The sequence below is a fragment of the Saccopteryx leptura genome, chromosome 2 (genome assembly GCF_036850995.1).
Source record: "Saccopteryx leptura isolate mSacLep1 chromosome 2, mSacLep1_pri_phased_curated, whole genome shotgun sequence".
NCBI classification, from domain to species: Eukaryota; Metazoa; Chordata; class Mammalia; order Chiroptera; family Emballonuridae; genus Saccopteryx; species Saccopteryx leptura.
Window position 1 is genome coordinate 368,034,718 of NC_089504.1, and position 26,593 is coordinate 368,061,310.

General features: G+C 47.6%; 1 protein-coding gene across 5 annotated transcripts in view; it reads left to right on the forward strand.

The window, feature by feature from the left end:
* Positions 1 to 26,593, forward strand: part of PKNOX2 (PBX/knotted 1 homeobox 2) — a 259,555-nt gene that overhangs the window by 208,788 nt on the left and 24,174 nt on the right. For all 5 annotated transcript variants that reach the window (XM_066365135.1, XM_066365140.1, XM_066365136.1 and 2 more), the window contains 2 exons: positions 6,326 to 6,497; positions 18,906 to 19,094. In XM_066365135.1, coding sequence (XP_066221232.1) covers positions 6,326 to 6,497; positions 18,906 to 19,094 — 361 coding nt within the window. The remainder of the gene's footprint in view (positions 1 to 6,325; positions 6,498 to 18,905; positions 19,095 to 26,593) is intronic.

The following is a 26,593-nucleotide window of genomic DNA, read 5'->3' on the forward strand; positions in this document are numbered from 1 at the left end:
TACTTGTAAGGGGCCTTCTGGCAGTGAATAGATGCCCAGGAAAGGGGCAGCGGGCTGTCCTGGAAAGTGGCTCTAGGGTATTTTGTCAGATTCTGTGATCTCAGTGACTGCTAACCTGGGGACTTGGGGCACTAGAAATAAATCAAAATTTCAGCCCTTGAGCATAGTTTCCAGGGTGGGGGCCTTTGGCAACTTGAGACCTTTACTTTGTGTCAGTGACGACTTGATAGAGGAGTTGGAGCTGCCAGCCTAGTCTCTGCTTGTCCACCTCCTCCCACCTAACCAACCAACAGACTAATGTCCTCTGCAGCAGTCCAACCCAGACCAGGCTTCTGGTCCCGCTGAAAATCTCCACCCAGAAATTTTGCTCTCCTACCATACATTCTACCCTCAGTCTATCCTCATCCCAGCTAGGAAGGGCCTAGGGCTCTGATCCTTCATCCCCATTAGAAAAAACAACCAGGGCTCAGGGAAGGGGTAAGCACTGACAGTGGGTGCCCCTGCCTACCTTCCCCCACCCCAGCTGAATGAACCAGGACTGGGAGATGAGGTGCAGGACAGGCCTGGGGGCTCCAAGGTCAGTTACAGGGAGAGAAGGTGGACAGCCAGGCAAGCTGCCACACACTTGGCTGGCCCCATAATTGAGGTCTGCAGTCCTGGCCAAGGTCACAAGGGGAAGGATGGCTGAGAGGCTCAGAAGTGATGGAGGGCCATGACTGTGAATCACAAGGTTTATCGCCCAGAAAGAGAATCAACACTGTGTCTCCGTATGCATGTGACTACTTCTCAGCCTGTGGTGCTGTTTCTGTCTGTATATCTGTCCCCGTCGCTGTCTCTCATGGTCTTTGCATCTCAGCCTCTCTAAAGCTCTCTATTTTTGCATTCCCTCTTTTTTCCTGTTTCTGCTTCTTTGTTTCTGATCCTCTAAGCAGGAAGAAATGTTTAAAAATATATTTTTTTCAAACCTAGGCTGTCCAAGGAGGAAGAAAGGGAAGCAGAACAGGGTCCTCTTATCTTTTCATGAGTCCTTTTAACAAAAGGAGATAAACTTTAGCCTTATAGGGGAACTTGAAGTTAGAGACGAATATAAGAATTACCAGGAAGCTGTGGCTTCCATCCCAGGAGGTCTTTGGAAATGTTAGGGAAACCTGTTGAGCCAATTTAGTTAAGAACATCTGTCATGAAGTGAGGAAGGCTGATATGAGCTGTGCTGACACCCAAACTCACCACCCAAGGATGCTCTCAGGTGTGTGTGTGTGTGTGTGTTACTGTGTAGGGGGTGCTGCTTTGCACTAAAGAAAAACTGGGGCCTGAGTGAGGGAGTCTCCGCCTCTCTGCTACAACAGAGAAAGTGACATTCACCTCCACAAAGGGCTTCAGCCAAAATCCTGCCCAGTCTGGATCCTGAGTAACGGGGACTGCTCCCACACATCCTGGCCCCAAACTGGACATTCCTAGCCAGTGAGTTTGGGTGATGTAAAGACACAAAGGCAGAAAGGTCAGAAGTAATTAACCCAACCGAGGGTTTAGACCCCTGCAGAAATCCGCAGATCCGGTCAGTCACTGTCTGAAGCTCGTGCACTGTGAGTCTGTGGTTAGGGCCCTTATCTCTCTGGATTGCCAACAGGAGCCACGGACCCTGAGCTTGATTTTGGTTCATATGCTCCTGGGGAGAGGTCATGAGGGTGGGGTGGGGGTAGAGACTCGGAAAAGGAAACAGAGATGATAAAGTGTTATTTGGGATCGTCTTCCCTTGCCCTCGGCTGGAGCCTGGCCCCTCTCCCTGCTCCTGGTTCTTCTGCCCTCCCAGCGGCCAGGCGCAGCCACAGTGCTGAGTGTGCTAAATTAGGCCATTAGAGAAATTCATTTCTCTTTATTAGTCTGTGTCAAATCCTTTTTATTAGTGGCTGGAAACGACCTCTCTTCTGCAGTAAATGTCATGCCAGTTCACTCCTTTTATTTGTTCTGCACTGACGAGGCTCAAACTCTCACTGAGTTGGTGCAGTGAGATTTATTTCCTCCAAATTTTGAACAGCTTAAGAGAGATTGGGGTGAAGGGGGCGTCAGGCAGAGGGGATATAGAAGAGAGGGGTGATATCAGGGAGAGAGGTGAGCTCTTATGGAGGTCAGATGTCCTCAGCTCTTTGGAAATAAAGTCTAATGGTCATCTTTCATAGCCTACTCATCTTCTGGGGCCTGGGATGTAGTTTCCACGTTCCTGCTTCTAGCCTGAGGACGATTGATCCACAATGGGAGAGATCTGGACAGCAACGATTGGGAACTCCTTAAAACCCATTTAGGTTAGACAAACTAAATTTGGGAGGTGTTTATCCCATGCCTAACTGGAAATCCTTCTTCTTCCCCTTTGCACACCTGGTGGACATTCACATCCCAGGTGACTAAGACACCCAGCTCTTAGGGTCCCCACCCTGCCCCTCCTCAAACCTGCAATGGGGGCCACTGGAAAAGGCTTCTTAGAGGTGGCTGCCAGCCTCATCTCCAGCCTATGGGGTGATATTGCAGGGTAGCTTAGAAATACAGGTCAACCCTCCGGCCACGGGGAAGGGGCTGGGAACCAGGCTGGTCACAGCCTTGGAGAAGCCCACGGTGTGACTGCAGCCACAGACCCTGCTGAGTCATCGGGAAACTGAACCTGTTTCACAGGCTGCGGTGCAGTGTCTCAGCAGTCCCCGCCCTTGAGGTGGCAGGGAACAGTGACAGTCTGGATTTACAGAGGGGTCCGGGCAGGTGGGGCATGGGAGCCACAGGCAGCCCACTGCCCTTCGCTGTGGTCTGTATGAAACATCACGGCTAAGCTGGACCCCATCAGAACTCCTGGGTGCAGGACGGTGGGCTGGGGAAGGAGGAGCCGGAGGAAGGAGGCTGGAGAGGGTGTGAGAAGGAGGAATTTGGAGCTGATAGTTTGGCTCAGGTGGGAAAGGGCTGGAGAGAGGCAGCCATGCCAGCATCCAAGAAGCTTGCTCTTAGCTCCATGAGCTCTTGGTTAACCCGGGGGATAGGGGGTAGAAAGCATGGTTTCTTCTGAGAGATAGAAGGAGCCCCAGAAAACACCCCAGATAGGCCCCCCATACACACACATACTGGGGAGGTCTGACACCTGAAATTAAGAAGTTTATAAAAGAACACAGACTGTATAACAGGTGCACTTTGTTCCCAGTGTGTGTGACAACACCCCCACGCACCCCACCTTCAGCCCCCTACCCAGCTCTGTCTGAGACCTATGATGGGACTCCTGCTTACCCTTTCAACCTCCTCTCCTTCCGCTCCCCTTCTGCCTACCTGGCTCCAGCCACACTTATCTGGATTTTATTCCAGGAACATGCCAAGCTCATACCTCTCTCAAGTGCTTGCTTTCTCTCTTGCTAGAAAAGCCTCTCCCTCAGACTTTTGTATGACTGCTTCCTCATCATTCAAGGCATAATTTAAATGTCACTGCCTCAGAGAGGCCCTCCCTGACCACTCTCATCCCTGCAGGGGTGTGGACAGTGGCAAAGGAGACCACCCTCCTGTCCCCACTCTAGTGCTGGTATGTGGGGAACACAGTCACCAGCAGGCCCCTTGTGAAGTGTGCACGGAACACTCAATCCCCACATGGACCATGTACAGGTGACATAGGGCACATGCACATGGTGGACTCATAGCACACGAAATCAGCACTCTGCTTTCAAACACACAACCCACATGCACACATACTGTATGGGTCCAACACTGTGTGTGCACACATGAAGACACACAAGACAGCACAACTACACCACACTCACATGTGCTCTCACTGGCAAGTGCACACGCATGCACGTGCACACAGACCACCTCTCTTCACTCAGCAGCTGCCCACCCTTCTTCCAACGAGTGAGAAGGGAAGGAGCGGTGACCGGCGGGGGTGCACCCCACCACCTGGCACAGTGCTGCGGATTATTAGTTCCTGGTAATTTAGTGCCCTTGTACAGAGTCGATTTGTGCCTTTCATTCCTAATTGATCTAGTGGCTGTTTAAATGGCAGCAGGCATCTGTTGAGAGTAGGAAGGTTCATCAGGCGCAATAATTCATAACACCGTCTGGAATTTGCCTTTCATGTCCCTCAGCTAAACCACTGCAGGCTCTGCTTAAATTACAGCCACCGAGGTTTTCTTTGGTATTCCACTCAGGGCCAGGAGAAGCTTGCATTAAACTGGGATCAGGTTAGATTAGACTATAATATGCTGCGGTATTAGAGGCTGCAAATGAAGACTTACACTAGAGTTTAACCCCTTCACCTGGTTTCTCTTTGTCTTCAGCGGGATGGCTAAGTGAGCCCATTGTTTTCCCTAGCAGCTTCCTGGGGAGGGGTGCTGACTAGATCTTCTAGGGATTTGGGACTGCATACGGACCACCCTCAGATATTGACACTTTTCCCCTTCCATACAATAACCCAGCCTGCAGCCTTGGGGCTCTGTGGCTAATGCATCAGCTTCCTAAACAAGGGTTAGTGAAAGAGTATCCAAGCCAAGCAGTTCACCTGAAGCAGGACTGTCTCCCCTCATGTCTCACTGCCCTGAGCCTGAGAAGAATGACCAGCATGTATGGGTTTGAGTGTGGGTAGGGTTAAGCACCTTCTGGGTTTTGCCTAGAATTATTAGAATCCCAGAATGGAACAGGCCGTAGGGTCCCCATCCACCTGCAAACACTGTGTAGGCTGGGTGTTCAGTGTGTTTACTCACAGTACACTGGAGGGAAAGCATGGTCTGGTTTCCTTTTCAAGTCTTACTATGCTTTCCAGTGTGGTAGCCACTAGCCACATTGGCTACTTAAATAAAAATGAGTTAAAATTAAATAAAATTTAAAATTCTGTGTCCTAGGTACAACAGCCATATTTTAAATGTCCATTGGCCTCAATTCCTTAGTGGCTACCATGTTGGACAGCAGACGTTGTAGAACATCTCTATTGTTGCAGAAATTTCACTGTACAATCTGGCCAGAACTCCTCCTTCTGCAGAGGCCGGGAGGCCAGGCCCAACACACATGCTTCCTCCTGTCTCAGCAAGCAGAGCTTAATCAAAAAGAAAAGGCTAGATTTTGTGGTCCTAGGAGACTGAGAAAAGAGACCAGAGAGGACCACATGGGAGGGAATGGGGCTCCAGGGTCCAGTTCAACAACCCATGCAAACACGTACACACATCCTGGGTGTTAAGATGGCAATTCACACATATGAAAGAGAAATAAGGGTGATGTGCACTTATACATGCACATAGGTACACACTCATAACATATATGCCTTCAACAAAAATTTATTGGGATCCATATACCTCTGATAGACTTCAAACCGATGAATAAGGTGGGCTTGCTTCCTGCCCTCATGTAACCCACATTCAAGTGAGGAAGGCAGGAGATAAAACGAAGACCTCAGGGAACCATCAGCATAGCATGAGGGAGAGGCAGTCACGGGGGCTTCCCAGAGTCAATGGCACCTCAGCTAAGACCTCCAGAGCCAGTCTGGTAAGCCCTCAGCTCGCATGATACATCACAGGACCACACCTCATACCACCCATGCTCACTTGCATATGCGTCACTCCCTAATTCATTGTCAGTCACTGTATATTAAATGCCTGCTATAAGCATGCAGTGCAAGGTCCTATGGATACAATGATTGTTAAGACAAGGACAGTCCTAGAGGAAAACAGTGAGCAAATAACGATGCAAAGAATCATTTCATTGCAGATGTGCTAAGTGTGTGATGATGGAGAAGTTCAGGGAGATGATATTCATGTAATTAGGTGTCTGACCTGAACTGGCTCAGCAGGCCAGGTGGAGACACCTGCCCTCCAGGTGCAGACCAGAACTCAGGCTCACACCCATCCCTGGTATATACTTGCAGACACACGGTGTTGCCCTTGGCTGGCTCTAGACAGCCAACAATGGGTTTGTGACCAACCACTCATATTCATGTCCAGGACTTGTCTGGACACTTCCCACATGTCCTTCCTGGGTTGTTGACCTTGAACCTGAAATGAACATCTACTTCTCTGAAGGGTTATACTCACCACCTTCATCAAATATCCTTGCAGCTTATCCTCCCAAAGAGAAAAGTTCGGCACCTGGAGGGGAGGCGTACGAGCCCTCTGACGCCCCAGGAATGGGAGACTGGCTCTTCCCCACCAGGGCATAGATTGCTGCCATCTAGGCTGACCGTGGGGACTGGGGACATTCTCAAAGAGTGGGACCTTGGGAGAAGAGGTGATGGGAGAGTGGGAAAGGGACCCTGGTGGCCTCTGAGCCCAGCCAACAGCAGGTCTCTTGTCGCATGTGTGAGCTCTTGATGTCCCCACAGGCACCCTCTTTTCCCGCTTCTGACGCTGCTGTTTGAGAAATGTGAACAGGCCACCCAGGGCTCAGAGTGCATCACCTCCGCCAGCTTTGATGTGGACATCGAGAACTTTGTCCACCAGCAGGAGCAGGAGCACAAACCCTTCTTCAGCGATGACCCAGAACTGGACAATCTGGTAAAGACCTTCCCAAACCCCACCCTGGCTAGGGTCTTCCCCTCTGTGGTTCCCTCCAAATGCCCTAGAAATGATCCTTTCATTCATTTATTCAACCAAAAATGAGTATGCCCACTCCGAGGCAGGCACTAAGTGCACCTCTAGCAGCTGAGAACTGTTTCTAAGTTCCTTAAACCAAGAGCTGCAGGCACAGGGTTTACTGCCAAAGCTCTCACCTTCTCTGCTCTGCCCAGTGTGGCACCAGCACCCCCTGCCCAGCCTCCTGCAGTGCAGCCAGGAGGAAAGGAGGGTGGTAGCACCCAGAATGTCTGGGGAGATGGTTCTCAGGGGTGGAGTCCTGGCATGTTAGAAATTCTGTCCGGCTGCCCAGCGAGGAGCTGGCGGCTGGTCCACTACAGTGTGGAGGAGAGGTGGCAGGCATATTCAAGCACATCAGTAGATAGAAAGACCTGGAGACGCAGTCATGTTGAGAAAGGGGCTGGCGGACATCCTGCTCATTTAGGGGGACACAAGTAGATCAGGTTCCCAGACCTAGCTTGTCATCCAGATCATCACTACGGATTTTTTAAAAATACATTTCCTTGGGTCTTATCACCTGGAATTGTGAATCAGTACATTTGGTGGGGACTATAAATCTACATTTTAAAACATTTTCTGGGCAATTGCTATTATCAAGGTTTGGTAATCACCAGATTTGATGGTGTTTGAAATTGTCATCTAGCCCTGGGAATCTATTGAGAGAGAAAGAGCAATGGAGAGGATGCTCTCTGTTCATTCATTATGATAAATGGTCATCCTGGAATTATTAGCCACAATTTTTTTTTTAATTTTTCTGTGAGTGGATTACTAGATTATACATGGTGTATTTGGAAACTCTGCAAAACTCTCATCCACAAATTGATTGATTGCAGTGCTGACCTCTTGCATCCAGAGGTCAGCTGGCACCTGCCCCCTGAAGAGAAGAAGGATTAGAAAAGCAAATGTGACTCCAAAAAGGAATAAACAAAACGTGCACATGAGCACGCACACCCACAGGGCACTTGCAGAACAGATTTCAATGACTTTGGTATTATTCTGTGTTGTGAATTATCCACCCACTACTTCCCTCAAGAGTTGAATATGGGCCCTGGCCGTTGGTTCAGTGGTAGAGCGTCGGCCTGGCGTGCGGGAGTCCCGGGTTCAATTCCTGGCCAGGGCACACAGGAGAGGCGCCCATCTGCTTCTCCACCTCTCCCCCTCTTCTTCCTCTCTGTCTCTCTCTTCCCCTCCCGCAGCCAAGGCTCCATTGGAGCAAAGTTGGCCCGGGCGCTGAGGATGGCTCTGTGGCCTCTGCCTCAGGCGCTAGAATGGCTCTGATTGTGGCAGAGCGACGCCCCGGATGGACAGAGCATCGCCCCCTGGTGGGCGTGCCGGGTGGATCCTGGTCGGGCGCATGCGGGAGTCTGTCTGACTGCCTCCCCGTTTCCAACTTCGGAAAAATATAAATAAATAAATAAAATTTTTAAAAAAGTTAAAAAAAAAAAGAGTTGAATATAATATTTATGGAGTCCAGAAAAGCTACCAGGAGAGCCCACCCTGGTCTGGGAATGTGTGAAGTGTTATGATGGGGCAGCGTTTACAGAGGGAGCAGGCCTTGGCCAGAGGATGACACTAGACCATCGTTAGGGCTGTTGGTGCAGGTGTCTGGGGGCCCCAGATCTGCCTCTGCCCATCCCTGCCCTCCTTCTGCCCCGGCTGCATGGAGCAGCCACACTTCCCAAGAGCACAGACTACTCTCTCCCAGGCCCCTTGGGAGAGAGTTCTCCCTGTGCAGGTCCTCAGTTGGCCAGACAGTAAGTGCAGACTGGTCTAGCCCTGCTTTGCTGTTCAACTGGTCGGAATCTGAAAACTGCAGTTGTGAAACTGGTCCTCAGAACCCATGCACACAGCACCCACCAAGCCGGGAGGTGAGGCAGCCATTTCTACGGGAACTGGAATGGACCTGGGGGTCATAGCTCTGTCCCCTCACTTGACACATAAAGAAACTGAGACCTGACTTGATAAAAAATACCTAATATTAGACTGAATGATGTGAAACAATTTCAACCTTGTCAGAGGTAAGAAGCCTGGGGATATAAACCTCACACCCCTCGCCCACTACTGCTTGCCAGGTGCGCTCTGGAAGACCCACTGAGGACAGCCTCCTATTCTGGTACCGCCTGGAAAATGCTGGAACGCGTCCAGCTCTGTGCTGTCCCCTTACCAATACTGCCCGTGCTCTCTGGATCTGTTCACTCAAATAATCAGGTCTCTTGATTCAATCTAGCAAATCTTGGTTAAGTGTCTGCTCTGTGCCAAGTCTGACCTCGGGGAGTAGATACCATAGAAGCTGCCAGCATTCTCAGTTCTCAGGGAACCGGGCTGGGAGTGGTCGGGTTGGTGGAGCAGTCCTTGGACAGCCCATCCACTCCCCTGGCCCTGATTTACCTTTAGCCAGTCCTGATTATTTTATTTTATTTTTAAAATCATTTAAAAAAAATTTTTTTTTTCAATTAGAATTTACATTCACTATTATTTTGTATTAGTTCTGGGTGTACAGCATTGTGATTAGGCAATCATATACTTTACAGTGTTCCTCCCAATGATTGGTCAATTACTTTAATGGGGACAGTTCAAGGAGCACTTAGAGATGAAAGACCTGAGACTGGTTTCACTGTTCGCCATCTGCGTGACTTTGATGGCTTCACTCCTTGGAAGCTCAGTTTCCTACCTGTAGATCTAATACACCTATCTCAAGTGACTATAATAAAAACATCAGTGAGATGGCTTGTGGAACTAAATGGCCTTTAAGAATACATATCATCCAGAAGGTTAATCTCAAATGCAGCATTGCTAAGGCAAGGCATTCCAGCTTCCCAGCCTCACCTCCTGGCCCCCGAAACTTTACTTGGGGAGCCAGTAGTGCCCTTCACCACCCCCCTTGTAGTCCTGTCGGGAGCGGGGATGAAGAGGCCACCACAGGAGCCATCATTAGAACAAGAATCATGTAGCCAGCACAGCCGAGATGCACATAATTAGAAATTAGAAAAAGGTCAGATCGCGTCATTATCAGCTCAATCAGCTGCCGAGTGCCACAGCCAGTTAATCTGGCATCTGTATTTTTTACAACCCCGCACACGTAGCCCAACGGACTGTAACTCTTTATCCGGACAGATATACTGCGCAGCAGAGCAGGGACATAAAATGAGACCCCAAGCAAATGAGCTGAGATAATTGAGAGATTTATTTTATATATATGTGTGTGTCAGGGCGGCTTTCTTCTGCCCTTGAATATTGACTTTCACAGATGAAATTGTCAGGAGGACACTGGAGTCCCCAAAACTTTGTCCCACCCTGAGATCTAGAGCTCTGATCCCACTTTCTCCCCAGCCCCACCAAGTCCACCCCTGGACTTGAATCCTCCCACCTCCAGCTCCTCCCCCCCCCCCCCAGCAATTTACTCCTTGCACCTTCCCCTGCTCCCAGACAAGTTCCCATGGGAACAGCGGGCTGAGCTCTCCTAGAGCCGCCCAAAGACCAGAGAGGTTCCCAGACTACAGTTTCTGACGGAACTTCCCTTCCTGGCTGGCCAGCTGCTCCCCCTGCTCGTTAGGGAAAACACAAGAGTAGAGAGAAGCAAGTCCATTTTATAAATGGGGACACCGAAGTCCAGAAAAGGGAGATTACTTCAGGACCAGAACCAGTTGTTCTGGCTCCTAATATGATGCTCCCTCCACGACATCACCTGCCTCTCTTCTCCCAGGGGCAATAAAGCACTCCTTTATAAGAGTCCTCCCCACTCTACCCGGTGCCCACGCTCTGACCGGCTCTACCACCCATTTTCAGCTGCTGGCAGGTAGGCTGGAACGGCCCCTGGTTAGCCCCACTCTGTCCTGCAGTCCCTGTGCGCATTCTGCACCCACTGGGTCTCTGTCTTACCTGGCCCGCTGATCCCCTGCTTGGGTCCAACAGCCTCTGACTGTCAGTTGGTAAAGTTTGTAAAATTTGCAAGTTCCCCAAACCCCTTTGAAAGGTAAAAGCTTTTTGTTTTATAAAATCTGATTTACAGGCCCCCAGAGCAGGGCCAAGGTTTTATATATTATGCAAGATTTCAAACCGAGGCTGTAAAACCTACGGTTTCAGTTTCATGCATGGAATTTTTTTATGTGTAAATTTTTTAACATTTATGGGGCACGTTTTAATGAGACTCTGGTGTGGCTCAAGGGACAGATTATGGCTGCCTGACCGCAAAGCCAGCTCCAAGATGGGGCCCCACAGGCCCCTGGGCCCACTCTGAGGAGGCAGGGCCAGAGGCCCGAGGCTGCGAAGGAGCCGGGCCAGAGCTCGGGGCCCACGGAGACTTGGCCAACCCTGCTCAGTCACCCATGCAGCCCTCGGTGCAGACCCCTTTGCCCAGTTAGGGGCACGATCTTCTACGGACACCATGGAAGGGAAAGGAAATAAGAATAATCTAAGGCCCTGGCCGGTTGGCTCAGCGGTAGAGCGTCGGCCTAGCGTGCGGAGGACCCAGGTTTGATTCCCGGCCAGGGCACACAGGAGAAGCACCCATTTGCATCTCCACCCCTCCACCGCGCCTTCCTCTCTGTCTCTCTCTTCCCCTCCTGCAGCCAAGGCTCCATTGGAGCAAAGATGGCCCGGGCGCTGGGGATGGCTCCTTGGCCTCTGCCCCAGGCGCTAGAGTGGCTCTGGTGGTGACAGAGCGACGCCCCAGAGGGGCAGAGCATCGCCCCCTGGTGGGCGTGCCGGGTGGATCCCGGTCGGGCGCATGCGGGAGTCTGTCTGACTGTCTCTCCCTGTTTCCAGCTTCAGAAAAATGCAAAAAAAAAAAGAATAATCTAAGATGCAACGATGAACATTTATAGAGCACTAATTAGGTGCCAGGTGCTCTTCTAAACACTTTACATATAATTTTTTATTTAATCCTGTTTTTACACCCAGGGGAATATATTATTACTGTTAGTCCCATTTTAAGATGAGGAGATTGAGCGTTGAGGTGACATCACTAGCTCAAGGTCAGACAGCTAGCCCGTGGCAGAGGAGTCACATCACCCACTCCTCACAGTTACGCTGCCTTGTAGCTGATCTTTCCTTAGTTCTGTGTCTTAGGTCTTCTTTTTAGGTCTTTTCTACCAACTCTCATTTAATCCTCAGTACAACTCGGAGCAAGTCGCTCTTATTATCCTGTTTCACAGAGGAGGAAAGGAAAGGGCAGAGATTATGTAAGTTGTCTAGGGCCGCTCAGCAGGTGGAAGACCCAGAACTCAGCCTCCATACCCACCGTTCTAGAGTACCTGCTCTGCTATTGGGCTCCCGCTCTGGCCCTATCCAAGCTACAGAGGAAGAGCTCAAGGCTTAAGAACCCAAAGCCAGTAAGTGACAAAGCTGGTATTTGTACCGAGTGCGTCTAACTCCCAAAGCCCACCTCTTTTCTCTATACCACACTGCTTCTCCAAATGAGGGCATCAGAGGAAGAGACCCATGTTATCAACTGAAAAGTATTTACCTTGTCAGGCTTCCATAAAAATGTGCATTCCATCCCCGCATAAGCTAGCATTCCCAGTCCCTGGTCTTCATCTTTCTTCCAAATCCCATTTCTTGTTGCAGAGACCTTACACTTACAACTGGTTGGGTGGAGCTTGTCTGGTCTGGAAAAATTCCTGATTAGGTTTTAGCTGAGGCTGCCCTAATGACCCCAGGAAGTATCAGAGCACATATGTTTATAAACTCCTTCCTCTGCAAGTGAGGGCAAGTAGTTCCAGCTTCCTAACTCACAGAGAGAAAGAGGCCAGGCGCCCCCTGACTGCTGCGGGCGCGTTAGCAGGGTGCCTGATCTCTGAGCTTCACCCTCCTGTCTCCATCTCCAGGAGAGATATGTCCAGTGATTGTGAGACTCAAATGAGATAATGGAGAGAAAAGCATTTTTGCAACGTGTAAAGTGCTTTGTATATAATTGTTTTGAAAGGCAAAATTTATGACTATCAAGTAAAGAGGCCGCGCTCCTACAAGAGAGGCCACTTCTTAGAAGGAACTCAGTTGCGGGAGGGGTTCGTTGGCATAAAGAATTGACGTTTATCAAGTAGCCCAGAATATTTACATCCATTATCTTGTTCCATTTTTACAATAACTCTACAGTGTAGGCATTATGATCATCCTAAATTTGACAGAAAGTTAAAACACTCGTCCAGAATACCCAGGCAGAAAATAATCCATTCAGCACATCATGCCACATGACTTCATAGAAAACAAGGAGCCCCGTCCTGTGTTCTTTCCTGGGACCTGTGGGGCGAGTACATCATGGCATGAAACGAAAATGTAAGGCTGCAGCTTGTTTTGCTTCTTTGAAGGGTACTTCTCAGAAAACACGGGCTGTTTAGTTTGAAAGAGAAAGGAGGGAGAAAAGCGGAAAGATAGAGCAAAACTTGAGGCAAAGGCTTGAGGACACATTTATCACATTTTGGTGATATTAAATTAAGTGGAATTGTTATTGCTCTAAAAAATTTGGAATAACTTTTTATATGACATTGCTTGTTTAGAAAAATAGTTTAATAATTCACATTTTTATTCTGATTTAGAGGCAAAACCCCCCAAACTGCAAACATAAAGGACAGAGGATGATTTACTTAAAACATAAATATAGAAGAAAAGTGGGGACTGATTATTTTTCCATTATCTGAATATGGAATAGCAACAGAAAAGCCAACAAGATATTAGAAATTATTAGAAGAGGTTAAAAATGTATGCGCTTTATATAAACCCTGTGGTTTATAAAACATTTTCACATTACTATTTCCCTTCGCTCTTGTCAAATCTTGTGAGTTAAGGATGATCATAACTCCATTTTACAAATGAGGAAACTGAGGTTTGGAGAAATCTGGTAAAATTAGCTGGCCTAATCTTACCACATTTCTAAGTAGGCCTGGACTCAAAGCCAGGCTGAGTGACAGGACACCCCACGGACCTTCTGCTCAGCCAGGTGGCCACCCCACGTTAATGGCATCGCCCATCTTTTTCTCTAATATTGAGTAAGACCTACATATTCATGGCCTTGGAATACCATTATAGTTTACCTTCTTAAATCTTTAAACCAAGTCTATTATCCCACAAAAAAAGCAATCCTCCAATTGTGCTTTATCAGACCAAAACGTAGATCCACTCCTGAGTGCTGTGCTCTGGGTCTGGTTAAGCAGAGTGTGTGTATTCATTTCATCAAAGCTATCGGGTGCATCTTACTTTTTGTTTTACTTATTTGTATTTTCTATTTTTTTTTGTATTTTTCTGAAGTTGGAAACGGGGAGGCAGTCAGACAGACTCCCGCATACGCCCAACTGGGATCCACCCGGCATGCCCACTAGGGGGCGATGCTCTGCACATCTGGGGTGTTGCTCTGTTGCAACCAGAGCCATTCTAGCTCCTGAGGCAGAGGCCATAGAGCCATCCTCAGTGCCCGGCCAGCCCTGCTCCAATGGAGCCTTGGCTGCAGGAGGGGAAGAGAGAGACAGAGAAGAAGGAGAGGGGGAGGGGTGGAGAAGCAGATCGGTGCTTCTCCTGTGTGCCCTGGTTGGGAATTGAACCTGGGACTCCTGCATGCCAGGCTGACGCTCTACCACTGAGCCAACCAGCCAGGGCCTGTATTTTCTATTTTTAAATAATAAGTACTTATTGGCTAAGTTTTTAAAAATAAATGAATATGTGTACTTTTCTGTGTGTGAATGTGTGTATATTACTTTACAAAAATATTTAAAATAAATGAGTGAATAAAATGTTGATTAAATATGAAGAATAAGCCAGTAAAGGAAAGCTCAGAGAAAGAAAGGAAAAAAAAGGAAGATGTAAGAAAAAAAGGAAGGAAGGAAGGAAGGGAAGAAGGGAGAGAGAAAAGGGAACAAGAAGAAAGGTTTAAGGAATCGGATCTTTTCGCTGGAGAAGACAAAGCTAATTGGACAATTTATTCAAGTCAGATGCCCTATCCATTGTGTGGCATATAGTGAGACAATGTTTATGTTGAATGGATAACATGAAATGAAGGGAGGTGTGCTGATAGAGGCACTAGATGTTCTTGATACCTACAGAAGGATGAGTAAGCATTTTCTGTTAAGGCAGGAGAAAATTTGGGAATTTCATGGAAGAATTCAATAAGCAGATTGAGAGAACAGAGAGATGGTCTGATGTGATAAGGTTCTGACTAGGAGAGCCTCAGAGAAGATATAGACGTGTGTCCTAGAGAGTTTGGACCTTTTGTTCACCTAGAAGGTGGCCCAGATTATCTCATGGTGCCCTTTCCAGCACCATCAGTGAATTGAGGGCAGGAATCATGGTAATGTTCAGAAAATCAGAAAATTGAAGGCACCTAACAGTCTAACCCTCTTTTTTCACATGAGAAAGCAGACCCTGCATTGGTGAGGTAGGAGAGGGGGCTAGACTGGGAATGAGAGAGAAGTCAGAGCAGCTGAGTGAGGGAAGGTGGCCAGGAAGGGTTCTGGAAATACATTTAATGTCCCCAGACCTATTTGGTTTTTCTGGAATCCCATAATTCCTGTCACTGAGCCACTTTCTCCCTAAACCACACACTCTTTAAAATGTCATTTTCCTTATCTACATAAAGTCTGAGAGCCTGTATTGAGGGCAAAGCAACACAGGCAACCTGGCTTCACATCCTAGTTCTGTCACCAGCTGTGTGACTTTAAGCAAATAAAACAATATTTCTGGGCCTCATTTTCTCCATCTGTAACACGTAGGCAATAATGTGCCCACTTGGGGAGGTAGTGGTGGAGTACATAAGACAAGGTATGCAATAGGTCTAACACAGGGACTGAAGTAGTAAGGATGAGAAATGTTTGGATATTGTTATCAACCAGTCAATGAGTAATTAAACACCTTATATTGTGCTAATTACTCTGAGACATAAAACAAGATCTTCATGGCCAAAGTCAAGTAGATAATTCAGGCAAGAGCAAATATTTATTCAGTACCTAACTCCATTTTTTAGTTTAATCAATACTAAAGTCACATTCTCCTCTGTTCCTGGAACAGTCTCCATTAGTCTCAGCTCCACAGAGGGAGAACTTCCTTAGGGACAAGACCCTGTGATTGAGCCCTGTGTGAAGACACAAAATTGTTGGTTTCTGTTTTTGAGTGACACTTAGTCTAATTCAGTACTCCAAGAGCCCTTAATTAGTTGAGTATAGTCCTTGCCCATTAGGCAATTCAAATGCAACCCAGGGATTCTCCTCAGTGGCTTTCCACTTGAAATGCCAATGGAGCTCAGAGAGGGGCGTGGCTGGCAGCTCCACTCACAGCAAGTCCCTTCCTTGTTCTCCTGGGCATCAAACTACCAGACAACAGTGGGAAGGTACGGTTAAACAGGGACCCCTGTATATTGCTTGTGGTAACATAAAAGACTCTCAAAAGAAGACAAGCTCCATTTTTTTTAACTTTTTTTATTTTAATACAATTATAGATTCACATGCAGTAGTAAGAACTAATACAGAGAAGTCCTGAGTCCCTTCCTACATGACTATAGAACAATTTCATAACCAGAAAGTAGACAAGGTACACTACACCAACCTTATTCAGATTTCATCAGTTTCCCAGGCATGTATGTGTATGTGTGTGTGTGTGTGTGTATCATTCTGTGCAACTTTATCACATGTGTAAATTCATGTACCACTATGGTAGTCAAGATACAAAACAATTCCTCCCTCCCTCCCCTCTTCCACCACCTGCAACCACTAATTTGTCCTTCATCTCTGTAATTTTGTCATTTCAAGAATGTTATATAAATGGCATCATACAGTATATATTCTTTTGAGTCTGGTTTTTCTTTCTCAGCATAATGACCTTGAAATCCACCCAAGTTACTGAGTGTATCAATACTTTGTTCCTTTTTGTTGCTAAGTATTAGTCCGTGTAATGGATATACCACAATTTCTTTATTCATTCACCTGTTGAAGTATATATTTTTTCCAGTTTTTGGCTGCATACAGGTTTTTTTGTGTAAATATACATTTTAACTTCTCTGGGATAAATGCCCAAGAGTGAAATTTCTGGGTTGTATAGTAAACATATATTTGGTTTTGTTAGAAACATTCACAGTGTTTTCCAGAGGGCTGTACCATTTTATATACACACCGGCGATATATGAGTGACCAGCGTCCAGGCCCTCACCAGCATTTGGTGTTACCACTTTTTATTTAACCATTCTTATCAGTGTGTAGTGGTATCTCATGGTGGTTTTAATTTGCATTTCTCTGATGGCTAATGGCATTGAACATCTTTTTGTGTACTTATTTCCATCTGTGAATCCTCTTCAGTGAAAAGTCTGATGTTGTCTTTTGCCTATGTTCTAATTGGAGTTCTTGTTATTTTACTGTTTAGTTTGAAATCTTTTTATATATTCTAGATATGTTCCTTGTCAGATATGCGTTCGACAAATATTTTCTCCCAGTGCACTTGTCCTTCCATCTTCTTCACAGGGTCTTTTGAAGAGCAAACATTTTCAAGTTGATGAAGTCCAATTGGTCCTTATGATTTTCTCCTGTGTTTTTTTCTAACATTTTTATAGTTTAATGTCTTACATTTAGGTCTTTCATCCACATAAGTTTATTATTATATAAGGTGGGAGATTTATATTGAGATTCACCTTTTTGCTTATAGATGTTCAATTGTTCAGCACCATTTAAACAACCCTTTCTTGAAAAGGAATCTGGGGATATTTATTGTGAGCCCAAAGAATGTCCATAACTTTTTTTACTGTCATTTCTGGGAATTCGTCCTAAGGAAATAATGCAGAAACATGAATAAAAGCTATAAGCTTGGAAAATAATCACTGTAACATTTTTTATAAAATTTAAAAATTAGAAGTAATTTAAATGCCCAATGATAAGGAATTGGTTAAATATGGCACATGCATGGAATAATTTACAACAATTAAAAATATAGCCCTGACGAGTTAGCTCAGTTGGTTAGAGTGTTGTCCTGAAATGACAAAGTTGCAGGTTCAATCCCCAGTCAGGACACACATAGGAAGAAACCAATGAATGCACAACTAAGTGGAACAACAAATGAAGGCTTCCCTTCCCCTTCATCTCTCTATCCCTTCCTCTCTCTGTCTTTCTAAAAATCAATCAATCTAAAAAAATTAAGCCAGGTAGCTCAGTTGATTGGAGTGTTGTCCAGACGTAAAGAGGTTGCTAGTCAGGGCACATACAAATCGATGTTCCTCTCTCTCTCTCTCTCTCTCTCTCTCTCTCTCTCTCTCTCCACCTCTCTCTTAAAAAAGATTATACATATATATGTGTGTATACTCGATAACTTTCATCCATTCAATAAATATTTACTCGGCACGCATACATGTTGGTGCTGAGGACAACTAGTGAGCAGATTAGAGGCTCACAGTCTGGAAGGGAGGATAGAGAGAACAATTTTGCCGTTTAGAAAACTATATCTGGTAAAATAAGGGCAAATGGGATACAAACTTGTGTACACAAGGTGATTGAGACTGTGTTAAAATATATGCATGTTGTAAAGACAAAAATATTATTCTTTAGGATGATTGAATGGACAGTTTTTTTTTCATCCTCTATTTTCCGTATTTCCCATAGCACTTTCTCTTTATTATAATAACGATGATAAAGAGAAAAACTTCAGTTGAGAGATAGCTTGTTGCCATAAAAAAGTTAGCATGGTCCATTTGAAGAGGTGACAAGTACACGTACAATCCGAAGGTCATGGGACAGGCCGGCACGGCTAGGTTCTCCAGTGCCTAGCTAAGTCATTCTGGAGGATTCAGTCAGTCAGCAAGGATCAATGGGGTGTCTGCAAGGTGACCTGTATCACATGATCACTCCGCATGCATGTTTAAGAATAGATGGTCCCTTCCCTCTCAAGGCACTTACAAGGAGCTCTAATCTCACTTGTCCTCAGGCTTATTCAGTGCTTCACACTTTGCAGCTTGTGCATTCCCTCATATGATCCTCTCAACAGACCTGTACAGTTTTTAGGGAGGATATCATTATCCTCATTTGTCAGACAATAAGGTGCAGAGAGCTTAAGCAATTGCCCAAGGCCACGCAGATCATAAATGGCAGGCCTGGGGTTTGGGACATGATCTTCTTCCTTTAAGGCCAATACTGTTCCCAGAATGCCACAGCTGCCTCAAGAACAGCTGTGGTGACAGCAGGCTCCAGGCCAGCCCACAGTTGGCAGTAGATCATGAGAATTCAAGTGCCATGGATAAGGAAGCATATTCCTGAGGCAAAGCATAGGTTCCTCTCCCCTGGTATGCTTGGGGCTTGGGCAGGGGGGCGGGATCAGGGCAGCGAAGGGAATATGATATGAACACTTGAACTCACCTCTCCTCCCTCTCCGCAGATGGTGAAGGCAATCCAGGTCCTGAGAATCCACCTGCTGGAGTTGGAGAAAGTCAATGAACTCTGCAAGGACTTTTGTAACCGTTACATCACCTGCCTCAAAACCAAGATGCACAGCGATAATCTGCTCAGGAATGATCTTGGGGGTCCCTACTCCCCCAACCAGCCCTCCATAAATCTTCACTCACAGGTAACACACAGGGCTGGGTCTATCCCCTAAGCCAGGCTACTAAGCCAAAGGTAGGAATGTCCGAAGGGCCCCTGGTGACCTAGAAAAGTAGATTAAACTCATTGAATTCTTTTCACCGTATAAGTCTTCCTCTGACCAACTACTCCTACTCACCAAGCACCACAGTCTCGTTTTCACCAGCCCTCACTATGACAGGACATTAGTATCCCCAGAAGATGATCAGGTCTAAGAGAGACAATGTCCAAAGTGACTCCTGGCTTCTTGGCCCAAGAAACCTCAAGGAATGAGCACAGGGGTACAGTAGATGGACTTTTCCTGAGGATGAAGCAGGGATAGAGCTAGGAATGGACCAGATGTCCCAGCCCCCAGACTGCTTAAGAAGGCTTGCTGATCTCCCTGGTGTTCTAAGGGTTCCTAAGGGTCTGGGGAAGTGGCCCTTCCCTGAATCCTGCCCACCTGATAGATGAAGACAGCCTCCCACGGGACTGCTTCTCCCTGGTCATTGTCTAGTTGCTTACCCTGCTCAGGCACATCTGTCTCCCTAAGGTTCAAGGCCACTGTAAATGTCACCTCAAATCACTCTTTCTAGAGAGTCACCTGCAACCTTCATTCTGGGAACTGGGAAGTGTAGGGAAAAGTGGCTCTGTGTTTTGGGTGAGGACGGGCTCTTATCTCCAGGGCAGACTATTTTCCCAGAACCTACAAACTAAGAAAGCTGCCTGGTGATACCTTTCTATCAGATTCACTGGTATCTGCATAAGCCTTAGCTTCCCACTTTTTTCCTCTCCCACGGAGTTCCTGAGTCCAAGATAGACACATGGAGGGTTTTCAGGAGGTTTACAGTAGCATCTTCTCATAAGATAGTCAGGCTTGGGGATACAGGTAAACCTTCTAGGAATGTTTGGCGAGTTGCTGAAAGGGTGCCTAAGAAAAGTGGTACTGTTTTTAATCTCTAGGTTTTAAGGACCATCACATACAATCTAAGTTGGTAGAGGCAGGGTAAGAAACAGGTTGACCTCTAGAAGGCCAGCCATGCCTTGCACATTTTGACAACAAATATGACGTTAAACCCACCCCAGTTGGATCTCTGTGGGACACGACAGGGCATAGGACGTGAGGCAAGAAGTTTATTTCCTCTTCCCATTGCTCGCAATCACCAAAGCACTTTATTACATTCTGAAAACAGCCCGCCCAGACTTCTGCTTGCTAATATTCTCTTGAAATAGACTCATTCCTTCAGAGTCTTATTGTACTTTCCCTTATGATCAAAATTAGCAAGAAACTTGCATAAAAGAGGACAATAATTGTTCAACGAGCATCTCGTTTGTAATTTATTAGTTTCTATTATTGTGGGTTACCATGGTGACGCTGCACAGCCTGGGTGACGGGAGAGATGCTAGATAGGCGCCGTGGAGGCTGTGAGGCCTCACCAAATGGAGATGCACATTTTTATCAGTAATTTTCATGAAAATAATAAGTGAGGAGTTAATGAGATGGAAAGCCATCCTGTGGCTATTGTGAATTTTTTTTTAAGTGTTGATCTAATTAGAATGCATCGGTCAGGAAAAGTAATGAGGGTTTAGTGCCTCACAGAGATGTGAGGATCATATCAGAAAATTAGCACCAGTCTTTGGAAATAATCAGGTCCTTGGAGAGGTGCTGGATTTCCCCTTCTGGGCGCTCCAACTCTACCCCAAGCTCTGGCATTGGAGGTATACCAGGGTAGAAGAAAGAGGGAAAGGCCAGGGGGCTTAGCAGCCACAGCGACCCCTCGAGGTCGGGTGCTGAGGCTGACAAGTGCGTCTGTACAAGCAGGGTCTCTGGAGATGCGGAGCAGAGATGCCAACACAAGCGCTGGATAAGCAAGGTCTCAGAGGCGCTGGCTGTAAAAGTCAGTCCTCCGGGGTCCAGTATTCGGTGCCTCTGGGAGCCAAGGAGAGAGGAAAGAACTTTGATTCCTATCATGACCCGCATCAGATCTCTCCCTGACTGTGAAGCTGGCCCTGACGTGGCCACTGCAGAAAGTCTGTGATCTGCTTAGAAAGAAATAAGACAATTGGACAATAACAAAGACACAGGAAAAAGACACTCAGTGCATTATTGCTCAAACTTGTCCTTTCATTTCCTGGGACTGCCACCAGCTACTTAGTTCAGGCTTGAGTGGGTAAATAAGGTAATTAACACAGGCTACTGCTGGGGCTTCTAACAGGCTCGCCTGTCTGGCTGTCCTCGGCCCTCCTATACACACACACACACACACACACACACACGCACACTCAATCACACAGGCGTGCACACACACCCCTCTTAAGCGTCTGCTGCCTGATTTATCTCCCTAGTGCTTTGTTCATGTCATTCTCCTGCTCAGAAACTGCCCCCCAGAGTTTTCGTGTCTTTCCCCCTCACATCCAAGGTTCTCTCCTCACCTTTCTTCCATGCCCATTTGTTTGGGTGGTCCCGCCATGTCCCTGCAGAACCAAACCCAGCCTCCTCCTGAAGGGCTGCTCTCCCAATAGAAGCCTCCCTGATACTCTACCCAGAATGGACTTTTCTTTCTCTCAACTAATAGCTGGGGCACTTTGGGCCGTTTATATGGTAAATATCACATGTGACTATATTATGGTCACTTGTGTGAGCCTTATTTCCCTCTCCTAAGTAACAAACATTATTTAAGTAGAGATAGTATTTTATATAGTGTTACGACCTGTGCCTGAAGGTGGCTCTCACTGGGCCTGTGCATGAGAGACGGTCAGTAAATATCTGTCAGAAGAAGTAATATGAGAAAGATGGAGAGAGCGATGGAGAGGAAGCCAGCGGAGAAAGGAGCAATCGAAGAAAAGTGAAGGGAAAGAAAGACAGATGTTCAAGAGGAAGGTAGTAAAAGGCCTGGAGGAATTGGAGGAATTGAAAGATTGGGGGCAAAGGGCAGCCTGGGGAAGAGACAGGCCCGGGTACAGAAGTGAAGTGAACAAAGACAGAGTCAGGAATGGTGAAAGGAGCCCAGGCAGCAATGGATCAGCAGACGAAGGACGTGGGCCAGTGCAAAGTCCCAGGGGTATAGCGGAGGTAAGAAGGCGAGTAGGACATGCCATGTGCTGTCCCTATCCATGTCCCTGGTCAGGATCCTGTCATTGTCTTGCTGAGGTAGGCTGTGGCTAGCATGGACCTTCCCAGGAAAGAGCAACTCAGGGCTCACAAGAGACTTTCCAGTACAAGAGGTGGGCCTTGAGGTCAGGACACAGGAGCCCCTACAGAGAGGAGAGAGAAAGAGTGCCCAGCTTCTGCGAGTGTGTGCACATGTGTGTGCACATTCATCATGGTTCCATCTTAATCCCCCCAGCCTGAAAAAGCACACCGAGTGCCAGCCCGGCCTGGGGAGGGGTGTCTCCCCTCTGGAACACGATCCTCAGGATCAACATTCCAGCAGCCTGCCAGCTTTGTTGCAAACTGCTGGCTCATGGTTTTCCCCGTGTGCTAATCACTCAGCCTTGTGTTGCAAAGTAGATGTTTTTTTAATTCAAATGAGTCCTCCTCACCACCTCCTCAGATATCATACTGTGTCCCCATCCAGCTCCATGGGGCAGGGCATGTTCCCTGCTTGATCTCTATTTCTATATGTGACTTTTCTCTTTGGGGTGCAACTGGGATAAGGAGTGAGGGAAACTGCTTCTATCAAGCTGGAAAACTAAGACACAGTTTCAAGGACTCGGGCCACAGCCTGCTCTTCCAGCGTCCCTGGGAAGCCATCCTGTACTGCCTGCACTTAACGACAGCTGTGCTTCCTGACTGCACAGAGCCCAGGCTCCTTGCAGGGGCAGCATCATCAGCAAGAAGGTTCATATTAGATTCTGAGTCGGGGCACTCCTGTCTATTTAGGTGACATAAGCTAAACGATTCCACTGCAGAGAATCTAACTCCCGCCTCGCCTGAGTATTAATTTGACCTGAAATCCATCCCTCTGTCTCCATGAAGATTTAAACCTCAGCTCTATGCCAGGGCAAACCGGGCTGAGCCACAGTTCTCATTCAGTCGCCAAGCATTTGCAGGGCCCTTGCTGTGTGTACCACGCTGGGTCCTATGAGAACACAGTGAATTGTCAGAAGCGTCCTGTCTTAGTGAGAGGGACTGTGACATACCTGAGAAGCTATACTATGTGAGCCACAGAAGGCTCAGGGTCAAGGGAGTACTGAGGAAGGGCAGGAAAGGAGTCACCAAAGGATGGGACAGGAGCTGCAAGAAGGGGTCTGAATTGAGCAAACCATGTGTGTGACTTGAGGCTGCCCAGTCACCACTCAGCACCCTTCTTCCTTCTCCAGGGAAAGCCCAGGCCCAACCTGCATGCCCTCATGGCCAGGGTCTGTTCCTGCGCAGGCATAAGCAAACCTTGATGTGGATTAGATAGGCAGCAGGAAGTTTTGCACATTGTGATTAGAGAAGTTGCAGGTTCACTGGACTTAGAGGGACTTCCTGGAGGAGGGAGCATTTCAGGCAGGCTTTTTTGTGGGGGCGGGGGAGAGGGTTAGTAGACTATCTGGGATCTCTGAAAGTGAGTGTTCCCAGTATAGAGAGAAATTTGGGAGAAGGTAAGGAACAGAGACTACCTTTTAGAATCCTTGGAGAGAAGGAGCAGGCATTCATGCATCGTGCGTCTGTTCAAGCACCGACTGGAACTCCTGCCAGTTCCTAGCCCTCCACCCTCCAGCTCAGGGGCCAGGGGAACAAGGAGGTGGCCTTCCGGCCAGCCCAGTGAAACCTGAGCGAGTCTCTCCTCCTGGGAAGGAGCGTTCCTTAACTGAATTCCAAGGATATAAAAATGATTATGACATAATTTCTGACCTCTAAATGTAATGATGGGAGTCTCCTGCAACCAAATTGGAACGGCAGGTGGCAGTTATGCTTTGAAGCTAATAATGGTATCCAATTGTCAAAGATTTTAAAGGTATTGAAGAGTATAGGCAATGAGGTAAGGGTTGGAGGCATGATGGAGACAAGCTGAGTGGCTGGCCACCTCCTGTATTGCTCAAAGAGGGCCTGGCAGAGAAAGGGGAGAACGTCAGCAATGACTGAACCTCTCCATCTCTAGCACTGTATGTAGCAGGTGCTTTACATGTATTACCTTATTTACCCCTCACAAGGTGACAGCAAGGTGCACATTATTTTCTCCATTTTGCACACAAGGAAAGGGGAGCTCAGAGAAGTTAAGACACTGGCTCACAGTCACACAGCTAATAAGCAGCAGAGTCTGGGATGGGTTACTCTAGGTTCAATGTTCTACTTACTATAAGTGCTTTTACTTTTCTGTGACTCACAAGAAGGAGAACCAGGTGTCCTCGGGCCAGCATAAGGAGGGTCTACCTAGCTGTAGCTCAGAGATTTAGAGACTAGAGAGGAAGAACCCAATTATGAAGAAGCAAGAATTTGGATTTGCTAACCTATTGCAAGGAGGGAGAAGAGAGGTACAAAGTGAACACAATTTCAAGATTCTGGGCTTGGGCGACCAGATACAACTCTTCAGCGGTGCTACTCCCTAAGTAAACAGGGGACTAATCAGTGCATCTCTCCTTGGGGAAGGTAGACTTGCTGATTGATCTACACAAGGAGCTGGCATTTTCAAGATTAGCAGGGGGCTAAGGGGGGTGGGCAGTCACCTGAGCCAGGACCCCGAAAGTTCTACCCAGTGGCCAAGCACCTCCAGGATCTGACAGTGAGTCGTACTGCTGGCTGGGGAATAGGAGAAGGTGGCCTACCTGCAAGGTTACCACTGAGACAAAACAGGGACACCTCCTGACCAAAGTGACAGGAAATTGAGTTCTGGGGTTACCGCCCCTAAACCCTGCCATAGGCATGGAAGCTCTCCCTCCTGCCAGTTCCTAGCCCTCCACCCTCCAGCTCAGGGGCCAGGGGAACAAGGAGGCGGCCTTCCAGCCAGCCCAGTGAAACCTGAGCGAGTCTCTCCTCCTGGGAAGGAGCGTTCCTTAAGAGCTGCAGCTGTTCCATGTCCCCACAGGCCAGACTGCCTTTCCCTTGAGACTAAAGCCCCCAACAGGAGTGGACTAAGAGCAGGATTAGATGGCTGTTTACATACGATTGGCTCCCCGAGTTTGGGAACCCAGCCTTTCCCGGCCTGAGACTGGATGCTGGCGCTGCCAGAATGAAGGGGTGCTGGTCGGGGCAGCGGTGACCTCCCCATCTCAGGGCAAAGCCCAGGCAGGCCACGTACTTATTGAGCATCTACCATGTGCCCAACACTGTGCTCACGGTTTGAGGGAAATTCACGGTCTATCACAAGATAGACCCTTTTTTCCTCAAAAAACCTGCAACCAAGCTAGGGAAATAATACACACATGTAAGAAAACAAAAACAAAAACATTGTTCTATAATTCCAGTACATGGGGTCCACAGGAAGCATTAGACTCAAGAGGGTGAGCCACGGGCATGCCCAGGCTTCGTCAGGACAAGCTTCCTAGCAGCAGTGGGGCACTCAGAACCATCTCTGGTCACCCCAGCCCTGGCAAGTGGGAGGACAAACCCGCCCTCCTGGGAGGCCTGGGAGGCTTTGGCGGGCCTTTCAGAGCTGGTGGATCAGCAGAGACGCCTAGTGGCCGGGTGTGTGCATGGCAGACAACCCTGGCCTGCCCGGCTTTGTGTGTGTGTTTGGGGGGGAGGGGGGGGGGGCTGTCCCTCAACCCACTTACCCACACCATAAGTCTTAGGGAATGGCAGTGGTTTTTCTAAAAATCTTCAGTTGGAAGGACCTTTGCAAATCCCCCTGTTTCTCAGGCATCCTGGTAAGATAAAAATTCCAGCGTTTCAAAATACTGTAAAAGGAAAACTTTTCTATCAGTTCTTCCCTTCACTCCTCATTTCTTCTCCCACCACGGTCTATTCCAGGAGTTCCTTCCTTTAAAGATGAAGTCTTACAGGCAGCATAGGCTCCTTCCCTATTAACTGGGAAGAACCGCGGCGGCGGGCGGGGCGGAGGAAGCTCCTCCTACCCGGGCTGACTACAGTCCATATTGTCAGAGTTCTCTGTCCTCTTCAATGCTTGTGGCCACTCCCCACCCCGCCCCTGCCCCCTCCCCCAGCTTCCAAAGGCTATCACAGAGCCTTTCACTTTTTCTTAGTAAAGTCTTTTTTTTTTTTTGAACAAGTCATCTTTGTTGTTGTTCCAAAAATGAGATTTGGAGTAAAACTCACCACCCAGAGACCTCTGTGGTCCAGCAGAAATGACTGATGGTCCCAGGGAGGGAGGGCCTTGCAGCTGGTCCACTGGTGGAGCCCAGGAGTACAGGCTCTCAGCCATTTGCAAGCTGCTCCCCTACTGCCCTGTCCTCATGGGGGGCTCTTGGTCTCTCTGCATCACAGGGAAACAGCACATGGGCAGGAGAAGACCAGCTTCCAGGACGCCTGTGGCGGCCGGCTTTCATCTGATCCTGAGTCACCTGGTCTCTGCCCTAGGAGGCATCATTCCAAAAAAACTATAAAGGTTTTCAGCTTTT